General features: G+C 37.2%; 1 protein-coding gene across 2 annotated transcripts; it reads left to right on the top strand.

Annotated features, from left to right (window-relative positions):
* Positions 1-15118: 15118 nt before the first annotated feature.
* Positions 15119-21003, top strand: LOC125190301 (putative sulfate transporter 4.2). 2 transcript variants are annotated; one of them, XM_048087572.2, is made up of 17 exons: positions 15119-15465; positions 15579-15627; positions 16042-16243; positions 16776-16944; positions 17378-17443; positions 17521-17628; positions 17726-17833; positions 17926-17991; positions 18099-18159; positions 18226-18353; positions 18435-18476; positions 18683-18799; positions 19688-19739; positions 19855-19993; positions 20103-20191; positions 20317-20393; positions 20467-21003. In XM_048087572.2, exons 1-17 carry the CDS (start codon positions 15211-15213, stop codon positions 20782-20784), a joined length of 2046 nt encoding a protein of 681 aa, XP_047943529.1. In that variant the 5' UTR covers positions 15119-15210; the 3' UTR covers positions 20785-21003. The 2 variants fall into 2 exon arrangements, with proteins under 2 accessions (XP_047943529.1, XP_088914290.1); XM_089058164.1 differs by lacking the exon at positions 15579-15627 and having other exon boundaries at positions 15272-15465.
* Positions 21004-22602: the final 1599 nt, after the last annotated feature.

Below are 22602 nucleotides of genomic sequence, written 5' to 3'. Positions count from 1 at the left end.
CACCGCCTCTCTCAAGAGCTTAGCATACCTAGGTATTTCCTGCAATGCATCAACAAGAGGGAGTTTAGTATGACATTTACAAAACATATTTAAGAACTGTCAGAATTCCTCTTCAAGCTTGAACGGCTTCCTCGGCTGGAAGGGGAGTACAATTCCGTTGTGCCGCACGAGTTCCTTCTTGGCGGGCGCCTCTGCCTCTTCAATGGTGGCCCGCTGCATAGTGTGTGGCGGTCCGCTAGGTGTTGGGCAGTCCCCAAAACTCGTTCCGGAGGTGCTGGCTTCATCCTTGTTGATACCGACAACCTTGGCAATAGCCTTGCCTTTATCCTCCACTTCCTTCTTTCGGAATTGATCCATTTGTAACTTAATGATGGACACAATGGAGACAACAATGTTTAACCCAGATTCAAGCTTGATCAGTCTTTCCTCTACAACTCCCATCTTGGTCTCGTTGTTCTTTCTATCCTCTAGCATTAACTCCAAGATCTTTTGGATGCCAGCCTCATATTTGTCTTCCTTGGTAGATGGCTTCACTCCTTTCTCTTTGCCTAGATTGAACCATTCATGAGATTGGACAAAATTATGATTATTAGCATGAGATACATGTGGATGTGGGTGATTTCCATTATAATTATTAAAATTACCACCCCCCTGATTAGGGCGATAATTATTATTATAAAGCCTTTTGGGATCACCCCCATTTTGGACATATTTGACATCTTTGATGACATTTCCCTCTTTGCCTGGAGCTTCTAATTTTTCAAGTCTTGCTCTGATGAATGCCAATTCTTGGGATGTCCCATTCCCACATGGTTTCTTCACTGCATCTAGCCTTTCAACTTTGTGTTTTCCTTGGACCAACCTCGACTGTTTGTGGCTAATTCCTCTATTACCTCCATAGCAGCAACTCCTCATTTCCTCAAGAATCCCCCATTCGCCCCTGAATCCAACAAACTTGAGATTTTTTCGTTAAACCCATTATAAAGGATTCCTACCAAATGGTCTATTCCAAAACCATGGTTCAGGCATTTGCCGAGAAGAGCTTTGAAACGTGCGAGAGCTTCATATAGAGGCTCATCGGATCCTTGCATGAATTGAAAGATCTCACACTTAAGCTTTAGGATGGTGTCAGGCGGGTAGTACTTGTCGAGGAAGAGGACCACTAGATTCTTCCAATTTGTGGTTTTATCTGCAGGCATACAATCATACCATTCTTTAGCAGCATCAGTTAAGGAAAAGGGAAAAAGTCTTACCCTCACAATATCATCATCAACACCATTGATCGTGATTGTATTAGCTATTTCCACGAACTTAGTGAGATGTCGATTGCGTCCTCGGTGTCTCTTCCTGCAAAGGCATTTTGTTCAACCCTATTGATTAAGGGTATCCCCAACTTGAAGTTGTTGGCCTCTATCTGCGGACCTGCAGGAATGTCCACATGTTACCATGACTAAACATATTCAAGACTGGAACTACCTCCCTTACTCGTTTTTCTTTTTCAGCTTTTGCCCGAGCTCTCTCTTCCCGCATCTCTTCCACCTCCTTTCGGAGGGCGACGATAAGATCGTGGTTGTAGGCTCCGCCATCTTATTTTCTCCACAAGATAAGCAAATCTGCACAACCTGCAAAAACTAAAAAAAAAGGAAAAATTAAAAAAAATATAAAAATGAAAAAAAAATAAATAAATTTGAAAGAAGTAAAATCCAAAGTAGTAAAATTGTCCGTTTGAAGATATCACTCCAAAGTGAATTGTCTTCCCCGGCAACGGCGCCAAAAACTTGATGCACTTTTTATTAGCACTAAATAAACCTGCAAGTATACAGAGTATATATAGTATAGCTAAACGTCAGTACCAGGATATCGAACACGGGGAAGGCAAACACAAAGTGTCTATCCTCTACTAGAACTCAATTACTATCTGGAGAAACAAGAGATTTTAAAAACTTTTGAAAACTGAAAACAATAAAAACAATTAACAACTAGATGCGAATAAAACACAGAGACAATCAATAGAGATAAGGGAATTCCAGGGATGTGCGTTGATACGCTCGGATTTTGCACGATTTTAAGGCCATTATTTGGCCCGTTTTTAATGTCAAAGTTGCATTACATGTCCATTATTTGCATATTTTATCTATTTTGGTATTTTGACATGTTTTGTGAGAAATATGCATATTTGAGCCTAAAAGGGGGGTAAAAACACGAAGTAGGAAATCTGGAGCATCTCCGGCGACCGCCGCAACACTTCCGGCGACCGCCGGCGTTCGCGGTGACAAAGACACGCCCGGTGACCGGCGGGAAGTATGTGGCGACCGCCACAAAGAGTCAGAAGCTTCTGGACTGCGTGCAGTGGCCCGCCCCAGAAACGCGCCGCGCGACAGCTGTCTTTAAACTCAATTGTCCAGCTATCCTAAAGTCCGATTGGGGCTTTCTACACACCATTCTCTTCGTCTTGAAAAGAGCTTCAAGATGATGTAAGAATCACCTCAATCGGAGTTCTGTGGAGAGAGTTATGGCCGTTATACCAAAGTCGCACAAAGTTGCCAGCTGCTGTCTAGGCGGAAAATTGAAGAAGGAAAGAAGATATTACCTTGTGAAGCCAAATCTTTTCCTTCTACTATGGGGAACGAAAATTACATCTTTCCTAATGCTTGGAGGATACTTATTACCAAATTTAAATCCTTCTAAAGCCTATATATACCCCATAACCTCATTCATAGAATTCAACCCTTCCTTAGCCCCCAAAAGGGGAGCTTTCATAGCTCCTCCTCCAACCCTAATTCTTCATCATCTTTTTGCCAATTACTTCCATAGAATAAATTTGAGAGTTCTTCATTGTGCAAGGGGTTGGAGAAAGAAGCAAGAACATCAAGAACGACAAGGATTCAACCTACGGATTTTATTTGTTTTAGTTTTATGTTCCAATTGTTTTCACTTCAATCTATGTTTTTAGCTTATTCAATTATGTCTAACTAAATTCATAGGATTCTTTGGATGTGTGAGTAACTTTTATTGGTTTATACAATTCCTTTTTCTATTTAATATCCGTTTTGTGTTTACTTTGTTTCTTCCCTAAGTAGTTTTGATGCTGCATGATTGAGTGACACAATCTTGCATGATTTAATATAACTTGCTTCATAACTGTGACAGAGTTCTAGCGAGTTAGATTCACTTAGTAGACGCTACAGTTAGCTTCCCTTAAAACGGCACTGTTATTTAAGAGTGAGGACTTTTCAAGGGTCTTAGGAGCTTTTTGGAGTTACGTGTTAGGATTGACAACCCTAATGTTGTAATCAACGTTTGTATCGCATGAGCATAAGCTAGGTGACTCGTCCTTTCAAAGTATAAACTCTGCTAGGGTACTGCAGTTGGAATTTGTATAACCATAACTGTGAACGCACATCCATGGAATTCTCTTATCTCTCATATTTTATCTTTGTGATGTAATTTCATTTAGTTGTTTGATTGCTTTTAATTGTTTTACTTTCAAAAACCCAAAACTTCTCTTGTTTCTCTAGATAGTATTTGACGCTTAGTACATAATAGCCAGTTGCAATTATATTCCCCGTGTTCGATATCTCGGTACTGACCTTTAGCTTTACTAGATCTACCCTGTATACTTGCAGGTATTTTTAGTGCTAATAAAAAGTGCATCAAGTTTTTGGCGCCGTTGTCGGGGAATATTTTTGCTTTAAGCTGATATTGTAGAAAGGTTGATTATACTAATTTAGAGTGTAATATTATTTAATTTTTTTTTTCTTTTGATTTTTTTTGAGGTACTTGAGGAGAGCAAGGAGCGCAACAATGGATGCGTTTCAATATTGGAGACAGCCGACATGGGCATACACCACCAATGATGAATCCGAGCAAAGGTGCCGTGGACTTGATTTCATAATACAAGAACTTGAAAGACATAGAGAGGAGAGTCTACAACAAGGGAGAGAAATTCGAATGGAAAACACGATGAAGTCCATGGAGAACAAATGCAAAGAGATAAATGAAGTACTCGAAAATATGAGCAAGAGGATCACTGAGGCGATACTTCCATGTTTTGAAGAAAAATCAATCATTAAAGAAGAAAAGGAGGAACATCCCCGCACCAATTGGGAGGAACGGCTAGAAATTTGCATCATCGAGGTACAAGAAAATAGGAAGGTGACCAATCAGAGGTTGATGAATTTGGAAAGAAACACCGACCTTTTTAGAGCAAGGATTCGCAAGTCTTGTCGCACAAGTGGGGGAATTGGAATAGAATCTGGGGAATCTGGCCACTGCAATAGGGAGTAAAGAAAAAGAGAAGGAACCAACAGACCCCTCGCCCGCCGTTGATCATCCTCAGCGGCCCGCTGCACATCTTCACAGCGGTCCGCCGGGAACTTCACAGCCATCCGAGGCCGATTCAGACATAGATGCAGAGCAGCCGCCAGCGGCCGCTGCCCCACTTTGCAGAGCTCCGCCGCCTTAAAGTCAGACCCAAGAATCGCAGTTCCCTAGCGCTGACAACATGACCATGCCTTCCCATGAAGATGAAGAAGATGAGACAAATAAAACTGTGATTAATTCTTTCAAACCCTCTCTCTCTATAATGTTAATTCCTTTTATTGCTGACAAAGCTGATTTTGGTGAAGATTCACAATTAAGTCATGCATGGAGGAAAAGTTGGAGCAAAACCGAAAAATCCAAGTTCAAGCTAAGAAGTTGTCCGAAATATCTGAGGTACGATTTGTGTGGGTTCAATCTTTTGTGTCCATTGTCACATTCTGTGTTTGCACAATCTTCTGCTGCAGCACTTGATAAGATCCGTAGAGCATGGATGAGATATAAAGTCCAATGTTGATAGCTTTCTTGTTTTTAGTAGTTTCTAGTTTTATTTTTATTTTTATTTTCGCTTTGTTTTAAAATTTTCGTTTTATTTTATTATTTTTCATTTTTTTATAAAATAAAAATAAAAATGAAAAATAATCTTTTTCTTTAAGTTTATTTTCGTTTTTCTAAAAAAAAAAAAAGAGGTTACTGGAGCAGGGCTAGCCGTCCGCTGAGTTGATTGCGGCGACCGCCGAAAGAAGAGCAGTAAGGACAAACCATCCACGGCGGTCATTTGAACTGCAGTCAGCGACCGCCGCAGCGTGTTAGACGCGAGATTCTCACATAAGGTATGTTTCTTCCTTCCTTCTTTCGTTCTTTTTCTTTCTAACCCTAGCATCCACTTTCTCCCCTCTCTTTAAATTCTATTTCTCCACATTATTCGCACACCCACACTCCGAATTCATATCACTCTATTAAATTCTTTGGATTCTACCAAATTGTTCTTGTGCTAAAATGTCAACCAACGCAAGGTACGTTCTTCTTGTAATTTCTGAGCTTTGATCTTGAATACTTTCATTGGACGACTTTGTTGTTGGTATATATATTTTGGTAGTTTACCATGGAGTTTGATGGGGGATGATATACTTTTGATACTTTGTTGGTGAATTTGTGAGTTGGATTTATTGGAATTGATCATTGTTGGGTGTTCTTGAATTAGCTTCTTCTTGTGGATGAAATTTGAATTCCCCGTTGATTTGATTGTTGATACGCATAGTTCATGTTCATAGCATTGTGAGACTATTTTATCTTGCATGACTTGTGTATATTCTTGAGCTTATATTGTTTTCCATGATCTTGGTCTATTGTGGAAAATTCTTGCAAATCAGTGGGGGATAGAGATCTTGATGAGGGATGATTTTTGAATCAAGGTGGATTACTTGATCTTGCATGTGATTATGTTTACACCTTGATTTGGTTCAAGTTTGGGGGATTGCTAAATACTATGTGTTGTATCCTACTACAATTTTCTTCATTCTATGCTCACATTGCGAATTTGTAGGTACAAAGGCATCCCAAAGGAATTCCCACGATGCGGGATAACATGAGCTTCAAAGAACGTCAAGCTAAAGACGAAAAAAAAGCGCTTGTTGAGAGGCAACCCAACCATTTATTTCCAGTTTTTGAGTATCTTTTGGTTTTTGTTTCGTTTCTACTTTGAAAATTTTTCGCAGGTTCTGACCCTTACGTGGCGGTCGCCGCAAGCGCTGCGGCGGTCTGCCACCTGCTCACTGGAAGTTACTGTTGACGTGCGGCGACCGCCGGACAGGCCGCGGCTGCCCGCCACCTGGGCACGGTCTCCAGCGCGATTTTTCAAAATTTCTCGAATTTTCGCCCCGTCAAGCTCTACGCGAAATTTTTCAGGGTATGTTTTCTTTTCAGTAGTTTACTCACGTCCCTACCGACTCTACAAACTTATTTTACACTTTGTTGTAAATAAGTTTGGGGGGATGAAGTGGTGGACCGTGAGTTTATGTTTTTGTTTTAGGGTTTTCCTTTTTGTTTTAAAGTTTTTGTTTTTGTTTTTCAAAACCCCGTAGGAGAATTTTGTGTTCTAGAAATGTTTTCTTGAATCCATGTCGTGAACTTAACATGAAGAACTTAGAAACACGCATGCTTAGGGACACACTTTAGACCGAGTTGCCAATGATATTACATTCCATCTATGTTTAAGTGTGGCTTAACGTTTTGATTTGATGGTTTGGTGAAAAGGTGCATAATTAGTGAATTGCTTGTTCGCTTTGAATCATGCTTTAAACCTTGTGAGGATTTGAGCCTTAAATTTATTCTTGTGTGATTTATCTACATTCATGTATATGTTTCTAGAACTTGTTCTTAGTCTTGCCTAAGTTTACATATTGTTTAAGTTGATTTAGGAGGATGATTGACCATCTTTTCTTAGCCTACTTTTATCCAAAATTTTGACCCTCTCAAATTTTCAAAATTTTTCCCTTTGGATCCAATTTTGAGCCTTTAAGATTATTCTTTGGAAGCCAACATAATGGGGACAATTCCTTGGGTTAGTTAGAATTTTCTATCCTTTGTAAAGGAATGGGGACAAAAAAATAGTGTGCTTAAATGTAAAAAAAGTGCAAGTTGTGAAAACGAAAAATTTAAAATGCTTGCTTGATCTTAGAAATGATGCTTATGAAAGGAAAAGAAAAGAAAAGAAAAAAAGAAAGGTTGTGAAGAAAAGAAAGAAAAATCAAAGGAATTTGGCAAGTGAGAAGAAATATAGACAAAGTCTAAGTTTACTAAGATTTGAATTGTTGGTTGGGTGCTAAGTTTGATATGGTAGAAATTGATCACTTTGGCTAATATTGGGTTTAGTCACTTTTTAGCCAAATATTCCTCAATAAAGACCTTTCGGACTTTTGATGCTTAATCACATCTAGTAGAGGAGGGATTAGACTTTGAGCAAGCCTATGGTAAACTTTGCATGATGCATGATTTGAGTGCTTATAAACACATTACCCTTATACACTTTGAGAGTGAGAGAACACTTCCCATCTTTCGAAGTTTGCCACAAGTGAGTGCATGAATTCAAGGTGTTCCACGAGTTAGTAATGAAAGTGCACTAATAAGCCTTGCTTGATTTGATTGCGTTAATACATGCTTAATCTGTTCTTTCATCTTTTGAGGCAATTATGACGTCTAGTCCTTGTGCATTCCGTGCGTCTATTCTTGTGTCTTTATTGTTTTTTTCGAGGACAAACAAAAATGTAAGTTTGGGGGAGTTGATACGCTCGAATTTTGCACGATTTTAAGGCCATTATTTGGCCCGTTTTTAAAGTCAAAGTTGCATTACATGTCCATTATTTGCATATTTTATCTATTTTGGTATTTTGACATGTTTTGTGATAAATGTGCATATTTGAGCCTAAAAAAGGGGTAAAAACGCGAAGTAGGAAATCTGGAGCATCTCCGGCGACCGCCGGCGCTCAGCGGTGACAATGACACGCCTGGCGACCGCCGGGAAGTGCGTGGCGACCGCCTCAAAGAGTCAGAAGCTTCTGGACTGTGCGCGGCGATCGCCGGACAAGGTGCGGCGGCCCGCCACAAAAACGCAGCGCGCGACAGCTGTCTTTAAACTTAATTTTCCGGCTATCCTAAAGTCCGATTGGGGCGTTCTCACACCATTCTCTTCGTCTTGAAAAAGAGCTTCAAGATGATTTAAGAATCACCTCAATCGGAGTTCTGTGGAAAGAGTTATGGCCGTTATACCAAAGTCGCACAAAGCTGCTAGCTGCAGTCTAGGCGGAAATTTGAAGAAAGAAAGAAGATATTACCTTATGAAGCCAAATCTTTTCCTTCTACTATGGGGAACAAAAATTACATCTTTCCTCCTTATTACCAAATTTAAATCCTTCTAAAGCCTATATATACCCAATAACCTTACTCATAGAATTCAACCCTTCCTTAGACCCCAAAAGGGGAGCTTTCATAGCTCCTCCTCCAACCTAATTCTTCATCATCGTTTTGCCAATTACTTCCATATCATAAATTTGAGAGTTCTTCATTGTGCAAGGGGTTGGAGAAAGAAGCAAGAACATTAAGAACGAAAATGATTCAACCTACGGGTTTTATTTGTTTTAGTGTTATGTTCCAATTGTTTTCACTTCAATCTATGTTTTTAGCTTATTCAATTATGTCTAACTAAATTCATAGGATTCTTTGGATGTGTGAGTAACTTTTATTGGTTTATACAATTCTTTTTTCTATTTAATATCCGTTTTGTGTTTACTTTGTTTCTTCCCTAAGTAGTTTTGATGCTGCATGATTGAGTGACACAATCTTGCATGATTTAATATAATTTGCTTCATAACTGTGACAAAGTTCTAGCGAGTTAGATTCACTTAGTAGACGCTACAGTTAGCTTCACTTAAAACGGCACTGTTAATTGAGAGTGAGGACTTTTCAAGGGTCTTAGGAGATTTTTGGAGTTACGTGTTAGGATTGACAACCCTAATGTTGTAATCAACGTTTGTATCGCATGAGCATAAGCTAGGTGACTCGTCCTTTCAAAGTATAAACTCTGCTAGGGTATTGTAGTTGGAATTTGTATAACCGTAATTGTGAATGCACATCCATGGAATTCTCTTATCTCTCATATTTTATCTTTGTGATTTAATTGCATTTAGTTGTTTGTTTGCTTTTAATTGTTTTACTTTCAAAAACCCAAAACTTCTCTTGTTTCTCTAGATAGTATTTGACGCTTAGTACATAATAGCCAGTTGCAATTATATTCCCCGTGTTCGATATCTCGGTACTGACCTTTAGCTTTACTAGATCTACCCTGTATACTTGCAGGTATTTTTAGTGCTAATAAAAAGTGCATCAAGTTTTTGGCGCCGTTGCCGGGGAATATTTTTGCTTTAAGCTGATATTGTAGAAAGGTTGATTATACTAATTTAGAGTGTAATATTATTTAATTTTATTTTTCTTTTGATTTTTTTTTGAGGTACTTGAGGAGAGCAAGGAGCGCCACATCAACCAGATTGAGGTTTTGGGAGGGACGATTGATCCCGAGTCCCAGATTACTATAATCCTTCAGAGTCTTCCCCCTAGCTTCCAGCATTTCAAGCTTAACTTCGAGATAAACAAGCGGGATTACACTTTGGCTGAGCTGTTGACTGAGCTTCAGTCGGCGGAGGACCTCATGGTTCAGGCTAAGGTAGCTATGCTGAGTTTGGCACCTTATTCCTCTGGTTTAAGCCTCGTGCAGGAAAGAAAAAGGCGTCGAACCCAGTTGCAGCTAAGAATGCTAAGGGAAAGAAGAAGAAGAAGGCCGATAAAAAGCCTACTAGAAAATGATTCAAGTGTGGAGAGAAAAGTCATTGGAAGCCAGACTGTGCTAAAAGGGCAAGGCAACAGGTTTGCACCATGCTCTGTAGTCGAGTCATGTTTAGCTTCGACGTCTACTCATACGTGGGTTATTGATACTGGAGCAACTGATCATATATGTTTTGGTTCTGACTTAATGCAGGTGACAAGATGGTTACATGATCGTGAGATCGAAGTCCAGTGTGGCGACGCTACTAAAGTAGCGGTCGTTGCAGTGGGAGACGTTTATTTACGTTTTAGTAGTGATAGATTTTTGATTTTGATGAATGTTTTGTTGATACCTTCTTTTTGAAGAAATTTAATTTCAGTTTCTGAATGGTCTTTTGATGGATATTCGATTTCTTTTAATGACAATTGCGTTATTAAGAAAGATGGTTCTTATATCTGTCGTGGTATCATGGAAAACAATCTGTACACAATCACTTCTACACAGTTTAATCAACGTAAATCAGAACTCAATGCTACATCGAAATTTTCTAAGAAAAGAAAAGAACCTTCAATTTCAATGAACGAAACATACTTATGGCACCTTAGACTTGGTCATGCCAACGAAAGAAGGGTTCATGCTATGGTTGATCAAGATCTTATTAAAGGTCTTGAGAAGGAACCGTTTTCTAAATGTGAATCTTGTTTGGAAGGCAAGATAACTAAGAGACCTTTTAGTTAAAAGGGTAATAGGGCCAAGGAAGTACTTGAGCTCATTAATACTGATGTGTGTGGACCAATGTCAACCGAGGCTAGGGGCGGTTTTCGATACAGTACTTAGACGCTTTAGCATGCAAGATGCCAACAAAGGTTTCTTACCTTTTAGACACGGCATCCATTTATCTCAAGAGATGTGTCCTAAGACAGCGTCTGAGATAGCAGAGATGAGAAGAATACCATATGCCTCGGCTGTTGGTAGTCTCATGTATGCTATGCTTTGTACTACACCTGATATTTGCTTTGTTGTTGGCACGGTTGCAAGATATCAATCAAATCCGGGCCAAGGACATTGGACTGCCGTAAAGAACATACTCAAGTACCTTAATCGGACTAAGAACTATGTTCTAGTTTACAATGTAACCGAGCTCTGTCCTTTAGGATATACAGATTTAGACTTTCAAGCTGATGTAGATTCGAGAAAATCAACTTCCGGATATGTGTTTACCTTAGGAGGTGGAGCTGTATTTTGGAAGAGTGTAAAGCATAAATGCATTGCAGACTCTACCATGGAAGCCGAATATGTGGCCGCTTCGGAGGCTGCAAAAGTGGTTGATTGGCTTAAGAACTTCCTTCTGGACTTAGGTATGGTTACGAATATGCCCAATAACATCACCATTTATTGTGACAATTCTAGTGCTGTGGCGAATTCGAGGGAACCACGGGCTCATAAAGCGAGCAAGCACATAGAGAGGAAGTATCATAACATTAAAGATATAGTGCAGAGAGGAGACATACAAGTGGTTAAGATTGAGTCAGAAAACAACCTGGCAGATCCTTTCACGAATACTTTAGCGGTCAAGCCGTTTGAGAACCATGTTGAACGAATGGGAGTTCGACTAACACAAGACCTCACTCCGCTTTCGGTATAAGTGGGAGAATTATACGTTATCACATTTTTTTGTATACTCGAAAGTGTTTTGAGTATAAGTGGGAGATTGTTAGAGTTTGTATACTAGAAATCACGTTTCGAGTGATTGAATACTGTAAAACTCTTATATTATTTTCCCAAGTAATAAAACAGATTATTTTTGTCATAATGTTATTATGTTTTACATTTAATGGATGTTAGTTGCATGTTTAAATGTATAAGTTAACTTAACAAAGTCTAAGTCTTTGTTTTAGTAGACCTTGTTGTTTAAAGGGAATTGTTCAGTGAGACTCTAATCCGGAAAAAGGAATACGCAAGTGCGAGATCTTTTAAGTGAACGAGGTGGGCTTTCTTTTAAAGTATATTTTGGGCTTTGTTCCCAACGATGATGATATATACTTTGATGTGAAATGAATGATTGTCATGCCGTGTTTTGGATTTTGTGGAATACTTATCTGCCCTGACTGTGTGTCGGATGCCTGGCTTTGCCAGTGGTTTAGTCAAATTCGGTTTAAGTGTGGGCCGCAAACCCCACTTAGACTAATGATCACTATATGAGGACCGTGAGCCATTTATCGCGCGTTTGGCCGGTCTAGTGACCGTCGTGTAATGTGGCCACATTCCCGGTACACGAGGATACATTTCAGATAGAGTATGGGTGATGGATAAATGCTTGATCAAGCGACTTTGATGAAAATGGAAATATTTTGTGTACTTGGGTCTTTTTGAAAGCTAAACCCCAAGCTCACTTGAAATTGGCTTGACAATTATATTTTTATGCAAATGTTTTCAGCAACTGTCCACTGAGTATCTTTTCAAGTTCTCAGTCATGCATATGTTTTCCCTATGTGCAGGTTGTGCAATGACGAGTTGTGGTGGGTATTGAGTGGAGCCTCTGAAGTTTACTTGTTATCAGTACAGAATGGGTCGTATCTTCATACATGACGTCATTCCTTTACTCTTGATTGCTTCCGTTGAAACTATTTATGTTTTTGAATAATGCGTTGCGCACTGAGATACATTAAAATCGATCACTCTGATTCATAATTTTGATGATTAAATAAATCACTATTCGTTCTATTGATGTCGCAATGTGATATTGCCTCAATTCCCCTTTTTTCCCCCGCTTCTTATATCCCACCCCAGTCGCGATTAACTATTCTTTCTATCCTTAGAAAGGGCGGGCGTGACAATTATTTTATTCTCTCCTCTACTTTATTTAACTCACTAAACACAACTTTCTTTAGTCTCGTGCCAAAAAGAAATGCATCAAGTAACATGGGACAGAGGGAGTATTGTTTAGCAAAGCGTTCAAGAGTGAATGACATCACGTATGAAGACACGATGCATCCAAGTACGATGCTATCGGGAACGTTCGTCATCTCTACTCAACATTGTTCATCGTCAGTCACCACTCTGTTGGAACATGTATACTAAAAAGCATTTTTCGAGTTTATTATAAATTTGATAAATTGCTTGTATATTGTAAACTCTTCTTTTAATGAGAATAATAAATATTTTCTTCATGTTGTGTATTTAACTTTAATTGACATTGACCATTTTAATTATATTCAATTAAATGCAGGAAAGTAAAATCAGTATTGGTTTTCTACATTGAAGGCTGGGTCGTGGAACAGGTCATCACATTAGGTGACTCAGTCGGAACCTTGAAGAAGTAAAAAAGTTTCACATCTTAGATAGGCTTTGGCTACCTATCGTGAAAGGTTGCAGTGTCCATCCGAAAGTCATCTTTACCTTGAGAATGACTAGTGACATTGGTGTGGTATAACATTGAGAGGATCTAAAGTATACACACGTCTTTATTGCTATCTACTGAAAGACAATGTCATGGAAATTTAATTTTTCTTAATCATTGTAATAATATAGGACATACGTTATTAATCATACGCTACTTTGACTTATCCGTAGGTGCGGGTTTTTCTCAACCCAATATTCCTGATATCTTGGGTAGTAGTAATTAATAACTAGTACGGTATAAGTTTTATTATTACATTGAATCGTGTGCTTTTGCGGTTTGACTATAACCCCAAGAGGTGTTCGAGAAAAGTTCTATTATTCGGAAACCCGGCTGGTTTGGATTTAATACAAGAATAATAGTAAAACAAAGTGTATTATTTTAATATACATCTCATACTAGACAAACTCTTGAAAATGAAATAATAATTAATTTTAAAGTCCATAGTAGACTACAAATTAATTAATGGATATATAAAGTTATAAATGTTGGGACTACCGCAGCGGAAGACACGGAAACAAACAGGTCCTTAATGGATCTATTTAGGTGATTATGCATTCGACTCCAATTTTATGCAATAAACATAGATCTATAGATATAACATCAAATAAACACATAATCATGCATATTCGATGTAGATTCGATTGTTACCTCTTGATCCATCATTGGATTGACGTTGCTAGCTGCACCACCCGGAGATCCTTGGTTTATCGACCACGAATCTTCCGTACTATTCCCTTGTCCTTGATCATCCATCCGTGTGGGCGGATCTTAGATAATCAATAAATAACTTTTGAATAGATCTAGGAAAACCCAATACAAACACGAAATTGTCTTTGGGGTGTCCCACTATAAGTGACCTATTTCCATTTTTAGCAAAAAGTCATCTCTCTTACTTTATTCTCTACCTACTTTATTCTCTCTTCTCTCCTCTACTTTTTCCTCTCTCATACTTTACTCTCTCCACTTTAACTTATTTAAATACCATTCCTTAAATTCCGTGCCCAAAAGAAGTAGGTCACTTATCTTGGGATGGAGGGAGTAAGAAATATAATAACAAGTGTTTTAAAATTAATAAAATATCTATTTTTATAAATTAATTTTAATATAGAATATGTGATCTAGTATAGAAAATCATAAAAGATGTGAAACAATTATTCATGGACTAAGAGGGAGTAACATGTGAAATTGAATGAATAAAATGTTGTATTTTAGTAAGCTGGCCAAAATCGTTGGAGAATATTATATCAAGTGTCACATCTCAGTGAATTGGGTCGTGATAGAGTCCACATACATTATAGATGCAGTGTTCTATTTTAGGCATCCATTAGTTTTGTCGTACTAGTATACTTAGTTGATTTCTTTTGATAAATGAATTTAGTAGGTAAATCGTACTATAGTGTTAGGAGAGAATGATCCTACTAATATGTACTACTAATAGGATCCAATTAGTTTATTCTGAATATTCTAATTCTGTCACATCGCATTCTATTCATTGACATATGCAAAAAGTTGCTAAGAATGTGGAATGTAATGAAATGGAGTTCGAAATACACGGACATTCACATCTTCATTATAGAAACTAGAAGGCATAAATAAAATAAATTTCATGTAAAAATTATGAAATGGAGTTCGAGATACGGACATTCACATCTTCATTATAGAAACTAGAAGGCATAAATAAAATAAATTTCATGTAAAAATTATCTCACATAGTCACAAATGCTTGATTATTATATATTAGTTTTTTAATAAAATGTGAGTTGAAATGAGTTAGTGGAATAGGAAGTCCATTATAAAAAATGATAAAAAATTAAATGTGATAAAAAATTTGTGGGGCGGATAAAAATAAAAAAAAATTGACAAAATTTATGGAACGGTGGAAATAATTTTATATAATAGAATATGAGTATAATGAGTTAATGAAATATAAAATGTATTACTAAAAAAAAATGGTGTAAAATTATCAATTAATCAGGGATAGACTGACTAAAAAATGAAATTGGTGTCGATCAATGTGGATAGAGAGTATTTGAATTTAAATTTTTGTTTGATGAATTAGAGATATTTGTGTCGTTATTAAATGTGATATAAACCCAGAAATATGAAAACTAATTGCTCCAATCACGACCAAATTTGTCAGTGACTTCAAACTCCACGTACGCGCCATCCCATGGACCTCTCCTCCCACGCCAGCCGCCCCGTCAAAATCATCCAGCTGCAGCATCCCACCACCTCCACCTCCGCCGCAGCGCCGCCGCCTTCGTATCTCCGGAAATGGAGAGAGGAGATGAAGCGGATGAGTTGGACGGAGTGGATTGAGCTGTTCCTGCCGTGCTACCGTTGGATTAGCAGATACAAATGGCGCGAATATCTGCAGCCCGACCTCATGGCCGGCGTCACCGTCGGTGTCATGCTCGTTCCTCAGGTGCGCTGAGGGACCAATTTCATTGATTCATATTCATCCATGTGCAGTTTCTGTTAATTTGTTGTGATTTTTATTGATATTAATTGTTGTTTTTGATGTGCAATAATATCCAGTCCATGTCTTATGCAAAGCTAGCTGGCCTTCACCCTATATATGGACTTTGTAAGTTTGTTTACTTTATTTTTTGCCATTACTCCTTTTGCTGTGCTCGGTGAACTATATCAAGAACGCCGTACCGCATACCATACAGATAACTGCAGTTCGACAAAATATCATACCGAATTTTCGGTATACCTCAATCCGATATATCAAAAATTAGGTTTATAAGTTTTGATACCGAAAACTACATCACGACAAAGTATCATACCGTACCGAAAAATTAGTATTTTCTGTACAATAAATGCAGTATTTTGGTTTTCAAGACGATGCAATAATGCAATCAATCATATTAGTTGATGGTGCTTGCAAGTTATTGATGTTTTTTTCTTTGTTTTGTTAGCTTGATTGTGTCGACGACTTGTTCTATTCAATGATGTGTATATGCCGAGTGGCTGATCTTGATTCGTGTTTGTTCAGACTCTGGTTTTGTGCCTATATTTGTGTATGCCATTTTTGGGTCGTCTCGCCAGCTTGCCATTGGTCCTGTTGCACTGACGTCCCTCCTGGTGTCTAATGTGTTGGGGAGCATAGTCAACCCAGACGAGCCATTGTACACGGAGCTTGCAATACTGTTAGCACTTATGGTCGGAATTTTTGAATGCATCATGGGGCTTTTAAGGTGCAAATACCTTAGTTCTTTTCTTCTTTGGTTTGTTCCTGAAATTTGCACATCAATTTGTTGGAACTCTATGCATTAAATCAATTTATATCCCTTAGCACAAACACGCAAATTTGCTTCTCCAGTTTCCACGTATTCACATTCATTAAAAAATTGTTCGTTATTTAAATTCTTCATTCAACGTAGCAGATATCACAATAGAGCTTCACAGTTTTTCTAAATTTAGACATAAAATAAGCTGATTCATGGATAGGTTGGCAAAGAAAGGTTTTTCAGTTATCATCATATACCATTCAGCAAGAGTTCTGACATTATTTGTTCCATTTTGCAAGTCATTTCTTGAATAACTTGACACAAATTGACCACCAAACTTGTTACACCACTGGTGTACCATCAAATCTATGCTTTGTAACCTTGAATTTTCATTTTCATTGCTATTTGAATACATTTCTTTGACTTGCATTGCTATTTTAATTCTTTTGTGCAGTTCTCAATACAAAAAGGTTTTTATATTGCTTTTCATTATATCCAGGCTTGGATGGCTTCTTCGTTTCATCAGCCATTCCGTGATTTCTGGTTTTACTACAGCCTCAGCCATTATAATTGCATTGTCTCAGGCAAAAGATTTCTTGGGATACAGTGTTGTCCGAAGCAGCGAGATTATTCCCCTGGTGAAGAGCATTATTGCAGGGGCAGATCAGGTACATTTATGCTTTAAATTGTCATGGTTCACAGCCCACGGTGTATGTCTATGAGTTTTTGTGTTGTAGAGATGAATTTGGTCTCCATTCTCATTCATATGTGCACATATATGCCACACAAAATGAGATTAAATGAAGTCACCAATGTTAGAGTATATATGCATAGGCCACCCTTGATGTCTGATGTCTGGCTCTAAGTTATACTATAATTTCCTCTTATGTTCCTTCTCCTTTCCTTTATTTCTGAAAATTCTTTCCTTGATGAAAAGACATTGTATACCCTCTTCTTCTTATTCTTTTCGTCAAGGTTCATCGATATCTTTTAATAAACTCTTTTCTTATTCCAGTTCAAAATTATGTTCCTTGGCTTCTGTTTATGTTTCATGTTTGGTATATGTTATTATTGATTTCTTGTTTTTCCTTTCCTCTGTAGTTCTTGTGGCAACCTTTTCTCATGGGTTCCATTACATTGGCAGTTCTTCTGATCATGAAGCACTTGGTATGATTCTGTTTCTTCAATCATGTATTCACTTTACTGGAACATACCTATTTGAACTAACTTTGTTGTAATGACAGGGAAAAACGAGGAAATCGTTGCGTTTTTTGCGGGCTTCTGGTCCCCTTACAGCGGTGGTTCTGGGCACAGTTATTGTGCATGTATTTCATCCACCTTCAATATCTTTGGTGGGAACTGCTTAAATAACCAAGTTGCAAATCAAAATCACTCCTTTGAATTTCAGTGAAGCATATTTATCTGTTTTATTTATTTGGCCATTCCTAGGTAGGTGAAATACCACAGGGCCTACCAGAATTTTCCATTCCAAAGAAATTTGAGTATGCTAAATCTTTGATTTCTACAGCAGTTCTCATTACTGGTGTGGCTATTTTGGTAAGAGAACTCTCTTGCTACTCTCAATTCTTTTGTACATTATGTTTTTTTAAAGTATAGGAGATATTGAATATACAGAGTTTAATGTATAGGAGTCTGTGGGAATTGCTAAAGCACTTGCAGCAAAAAATGGTTACAACTTGGATTCCAATCAAGAGGTCTGTTTCTACTTTGCTGCTTCCAATTAAATATTTACTGTATATTTCTTTCAAGATAAAAAATAGTGTGCATTGTCATGAATCCATTTCTGATTTGTCTTGCACAGTTATTTGGTCTTGGTGTGGCGAACATTGTTGGTTCTTTCTTTTCAATTTACCCTACAACTGGTGAGTTCCTTGGTTAGAGTTTATTGTCGCAATTTGTATAGGATCCTGAAATTTCTTTTCCTCAAGGATCATTTTCCAGATCAGCTGTGAATCATGAAAGTGGAGCCAAAACTGGCTTATCTGGGGTAGTTATGGGGATTATTATGGGTTGTGCGCTTCAATTCCTGACTCCATTGTTTGAGTACATTCCACAGGTTAATTCGAACACATTTTTTCGCTAATATTAGACTTTCAGCATATTAAATGACTCTCCTTCATTTTGTGCCTTTTTGCAGTGTGGTCTAGCGGCCATTGTCATCTCTGCTGTTATTGGACTGGTGAGTTGTGCTTTAGAAACATAGAGAATTGTTTGGTTTATCTTTTTATCTGAAAAGCATGCCATTTATCACCATTGCTATAATCAATCTGTTGAATACGATGTGTAGAATGTTTTGTCACCTTCTTTCTTTGAGACTGTAAAAATCAACCACAAAATTCTCTAGGTTTGCCACTCAATTCATAATTGTACCCTTCATTATTTCAGGTGGATTATGATGAAGCTACTTTCTTGTGGCGGGTGGATAAAAGAGACTTTCTCCTCTGGACCATTACTTTCTTCTTTACCTTGTTCCTTGGCATAGAGCTTGGCGTCCTTCTTGGTGTAAGTACACATTATATTGATGATATTCTAGGAATACTTTCAACTCTAATCTTACTCTTTTCCCAGCTACTGTTTCTGGTGGTTTTCATCTCTATTTCGTTTTCCCATTTTCTTAATCATAGAAGAATTATCTCAAGAAAGGGACCTGGTTATTGAGGAAGAGTGTTCATATATACATCGCACGAAAATAACTTTTACGTATACTGGAAAGGTAGGTGAAATAGATTCTTAAACAAGGAAAATTTGAAGGATGGATTAATTTTGACAATTTTGATCTTCCTAAGAATTAGTAGGATAGAGAAATGGCTAAGTAAAAGCTTTTTTTCTTTGAGGAAATAGAAGTGCTTCATCTCAATTTCTGTACAATCTTATGTTTTGTATTTTATTTGGGTCATTAGAAAACCTCTGACATAGATATAATACACTGACAAAGTCATTCATTTATCCTTCTGTTGTGAATATTGGCTTAAGTCTCATTACCTTAGTATCAAATTGTAAACATTGGTAAATTTATCGATTCAATTTGAATTTCTAGCAATCTCGTTTATTTGAGCTAATTTTCTGGTTCAGTACATGTCAAATGAAATCCATATGGCATCCATAACTTCAATGTTAAGATGGGGCTATACTTCTTATGCTCAGACAGTTTCTGGAAGCTATAATACTCACTGCATCTAAGTTTTTTCATGATTTGATTCTGAAACTATTGCTAATACCCAAGTTTTTGAACTATTGCTAATTTTTTATCAAGTTCTATCATGTATTTTTATTGCTGACTACTTATTTAGTTCAACAAGCCTATTTGTGATCTAGAATTTCATTCTATTATAATAGTACGAGTCTGTCAATCCTATAGTTTTCTCATTGCTTCACTGTATTGGTGCTCAGGTTGGTGTTTCACTTGCTTTTGTCATCCATGAATCAGCCAATCCACATATCGGTATGTCTTGATCTAATCTATGATAGGTTCTTTTCTTAGTTCTACTCTGTAAACTTTGGTTTGGATCATGTTAATGGGTGAATTCGTTGAGAGCCAAACATGATTTCTTTCGCAGCTGTGTTGGGCCGTTTACCTGGCACGACTGTATACAGAAACTCCCTGCAGTACCCTGAAGCTTATACATACAACGGAATTGTAATTGTTCGTGTTGATGCTCCGATATATTTTGCCAATATAAGCTACATCAAAGACAGGTCACACAAGAACTTCTTTATCAAGTTAAATTGACTTCATCTGTCTTCATCTGCTTTATCATGTTAGTGTTCTACTATTATAACCGTGCTGTCCTGTTACCCCATCTAGACTCCGAGAATGTGAGAATGTAGTCGATGGACCTATGAGGCGAGGCCCTGAGGTCGCTGGAATTCATTTTGTCATTCTTGAGATGGCCCGTGAGTCAGTTTTGAACTTCTTTCTTGTAGATAACTTCGTGTATAGTTAGCTCACGAACATCAACTAGGCTTGATTTTGAAGCCGAAAACAAATCATGCATCTGACTTTCATCTTTTTATTTCAGCTGTCACTTACGTAGACTCTAGTGCTGTTCAAGCTCTAAAAGAGTTGTACCATGAATACAGATCACGTAACATCCAGGTAAACAAGGTTAGCATATATCATGGCCATTGAGATTGATTCGTTTATTAAATCGTTTCCCTGTATATTTCAGATAGCCGTTTCCAATCCAAATCGAGGCGTTCTGCTGACACTAACAAAATCTGGGGTGGTAGATCTAATAGGCAGAGAGTGGTTCTTCGTCCGTGTGCATGATGCAGTCCAAGTCTGTCTACAGCGTGTGCAAAGCTTAACTGATTCTTCTATGAGTGAATCTCCATTGCTGGAAAAGAAATCAAGTCTCTTAAATAGGCTACTGAAAAAGACACCAGAAGAAGCAGCTCTGTCTCAGCTGGAGTCAGGAACTAGGGAGATTTCCGTCTCGAGAGACGGTACGAGTCATCTGGAGCCACTGCTGTCAAAGAAGACCTGAGAAAAATAGTGATGAAGCTTTTTGTCTAGTAAGATAATGTGTCTAATGTATGTAAAATTGAGTCCAGAATGGTCTAATATTTTTTCTACATCTCATGTTGAATGTGTTATTTGTTTCAACCTCCTCTTTAACGGGGTAATATGCAACTTCAGTTTTATTTTATTATTGTTATGAAAAAAATACAAATCCCCCATTTGTATGTAGGGATGCCTTGCACTTTTTAATTGTTTTATTTTTGAAAGATGATCAATGTTGATTTCTCTTTTAGGAACCATGGTGACTTGAGCCACTAACTTATTGGATTAAGGGAGGAGAGGATCTTACCTACTAAGCTGGATTTTGTCTCTTTTGCAATTTCTAAATTCTTTTAGTAAGTTTCTAAGAAGTACTTCCTCCATTTCGCGGTAGTTGAATTTTTTTTTTCATTTTGATATGTTCCGCGGTAATTGAGTTATTTCAATACATGGATTGATAAATATTTAAACAGGGATATACATATGCTAACTAATTTTAAAGTGCTAACGTACATCTAATCACGTGCTGCCACGTGGCACAAAAAATGAAATATACATTTGTAGAAATGATAGATGAATTTTGGCAAATTGCATTTTAGTTATAGGAAGATTGCATTTTTATTGTTGAATTTTGCATTTTAGATATTGACCGTTTAATTTGCATTTTATGTATAGACGGATTGCATTTACATATAGTTTATTTTGCATTGTAGACAATTTATGTTAATAAGCTAAACTTAACATTATAAAATGCAATTTGCCTATAACTAAAATGCAATATGCGGAAATGCATGTACAACTTCACAAATGTGTATTGCATTTTTGTGTTTACAATATTGCATTTTTCGTGCCATGTGGCAACACGCGATTGGATGTACGTTAGCACTCTAATTAAAGATGCTCCCTAGTGTTCCCCTATTTAAACATATCTATCGTACTTATGAGTAAAGATCAATTTGGTCCTAAACATATGATCAAAATACGAATTTGATCCAAAACATTCATTTTTTGAAAAACAGGTCGATAACAAATGAAATCGTTGTCGGAGTAGTCCTTCTCTGACGGTTCCGTCAAAAAACTAACGGTCGTGCCCTTGTACAATGTTAAATAAGTATCAGTTCATTTTAATTGACAATGCCATTTTCAAAAAGGATAATAGTTTTACTGACATGTTGGCTGTTTCAAATACTATAGTTCACGTTGTCTAAATAATGACGGGCTATTACAATGAGAACTATCACCAAATGGTGTTTATTATATTATTAAGTTAAATAAATAGTGTGAACGTTATATTATTAAATTAAATAATTAGTGTCAACGTTACAATTTAATAAATACTAGTACAAATTTATAACTTCTAGTTCATGATCTAAAATTTAGGCAGGGCTGTATACAGATTATCAAGGTACCTAAAAAGAAAATTAAGCTTTTTATTTACTCTCCCTTAGTTCACGATTAACGGATAACAATTTTCTTTTTCGTCTGTGCATAATTAATTGACACCCTCACTTTTTATTACTTTTGATAATAGACTTCATATTCCACTAACTTATCATACATATATTAGTATGACTCACATTCCACTAACTTTTTTCAATCCACTTTCTATTATATTTCTTAAAATTCGTGCCAAGTCAAAATGATTCAATTAATCGTGGAGGGGAGGGAGTAGTTTGATTAGTGAGTTACAACGGTTACACTGTGAGAAAATTGTTATCACACTACAACAACAAAAAACCATTAAGGACATTTTTTAATACAATTAATGATGCTAATTTGTGTTTTAAAAATAGGTCACCAACAA

Source organism: Salvia hispanica, chromosome 5 (genome assembly GCF_029641045.1).
Source record: "Salvia hispanica isolate PSC_SH4W2 chromosome 5, Shi_PSC_v1, whole genome shotgun sequence".
Taxonomy (NCBI): Eukaryota; Viridiplantae; Streptophyta; class Magnoliopsida; order Lamiales; family Lamiaceae; genus Salvia; species Salvia hispanica.
The sequence above is the reverse complement of the archived record's forward strand: the minus strand, read 5'-3'. Positions and strand labels throughout refer to the sequence as shown.

Bases quoted from the DNA above. Each gene is read 5' to 3' on its own strand.
- LOC125190301 (XM_048087572.2), top strand. From the start codon at position 15,211: ATGGACCTCTCCTCCCACGCCAGCCGCCCCGTCAAAATCATCCAGCTG. The intron at 17,629-17,725 runs GTGGGAACTGCT...GGCCATTCCTAG, and splicing joins ATCCACCTTCAATATCTTTG to GTAGGTGAAATACCACAGGG. The intron at 17,992-18,098 runs GTCTGTTTCTAC...TGTCTTGCACAG, and splicing joins ACTTGGATTCCAATCAAGAG to TTATTTGGTCTTGGTGTGGC.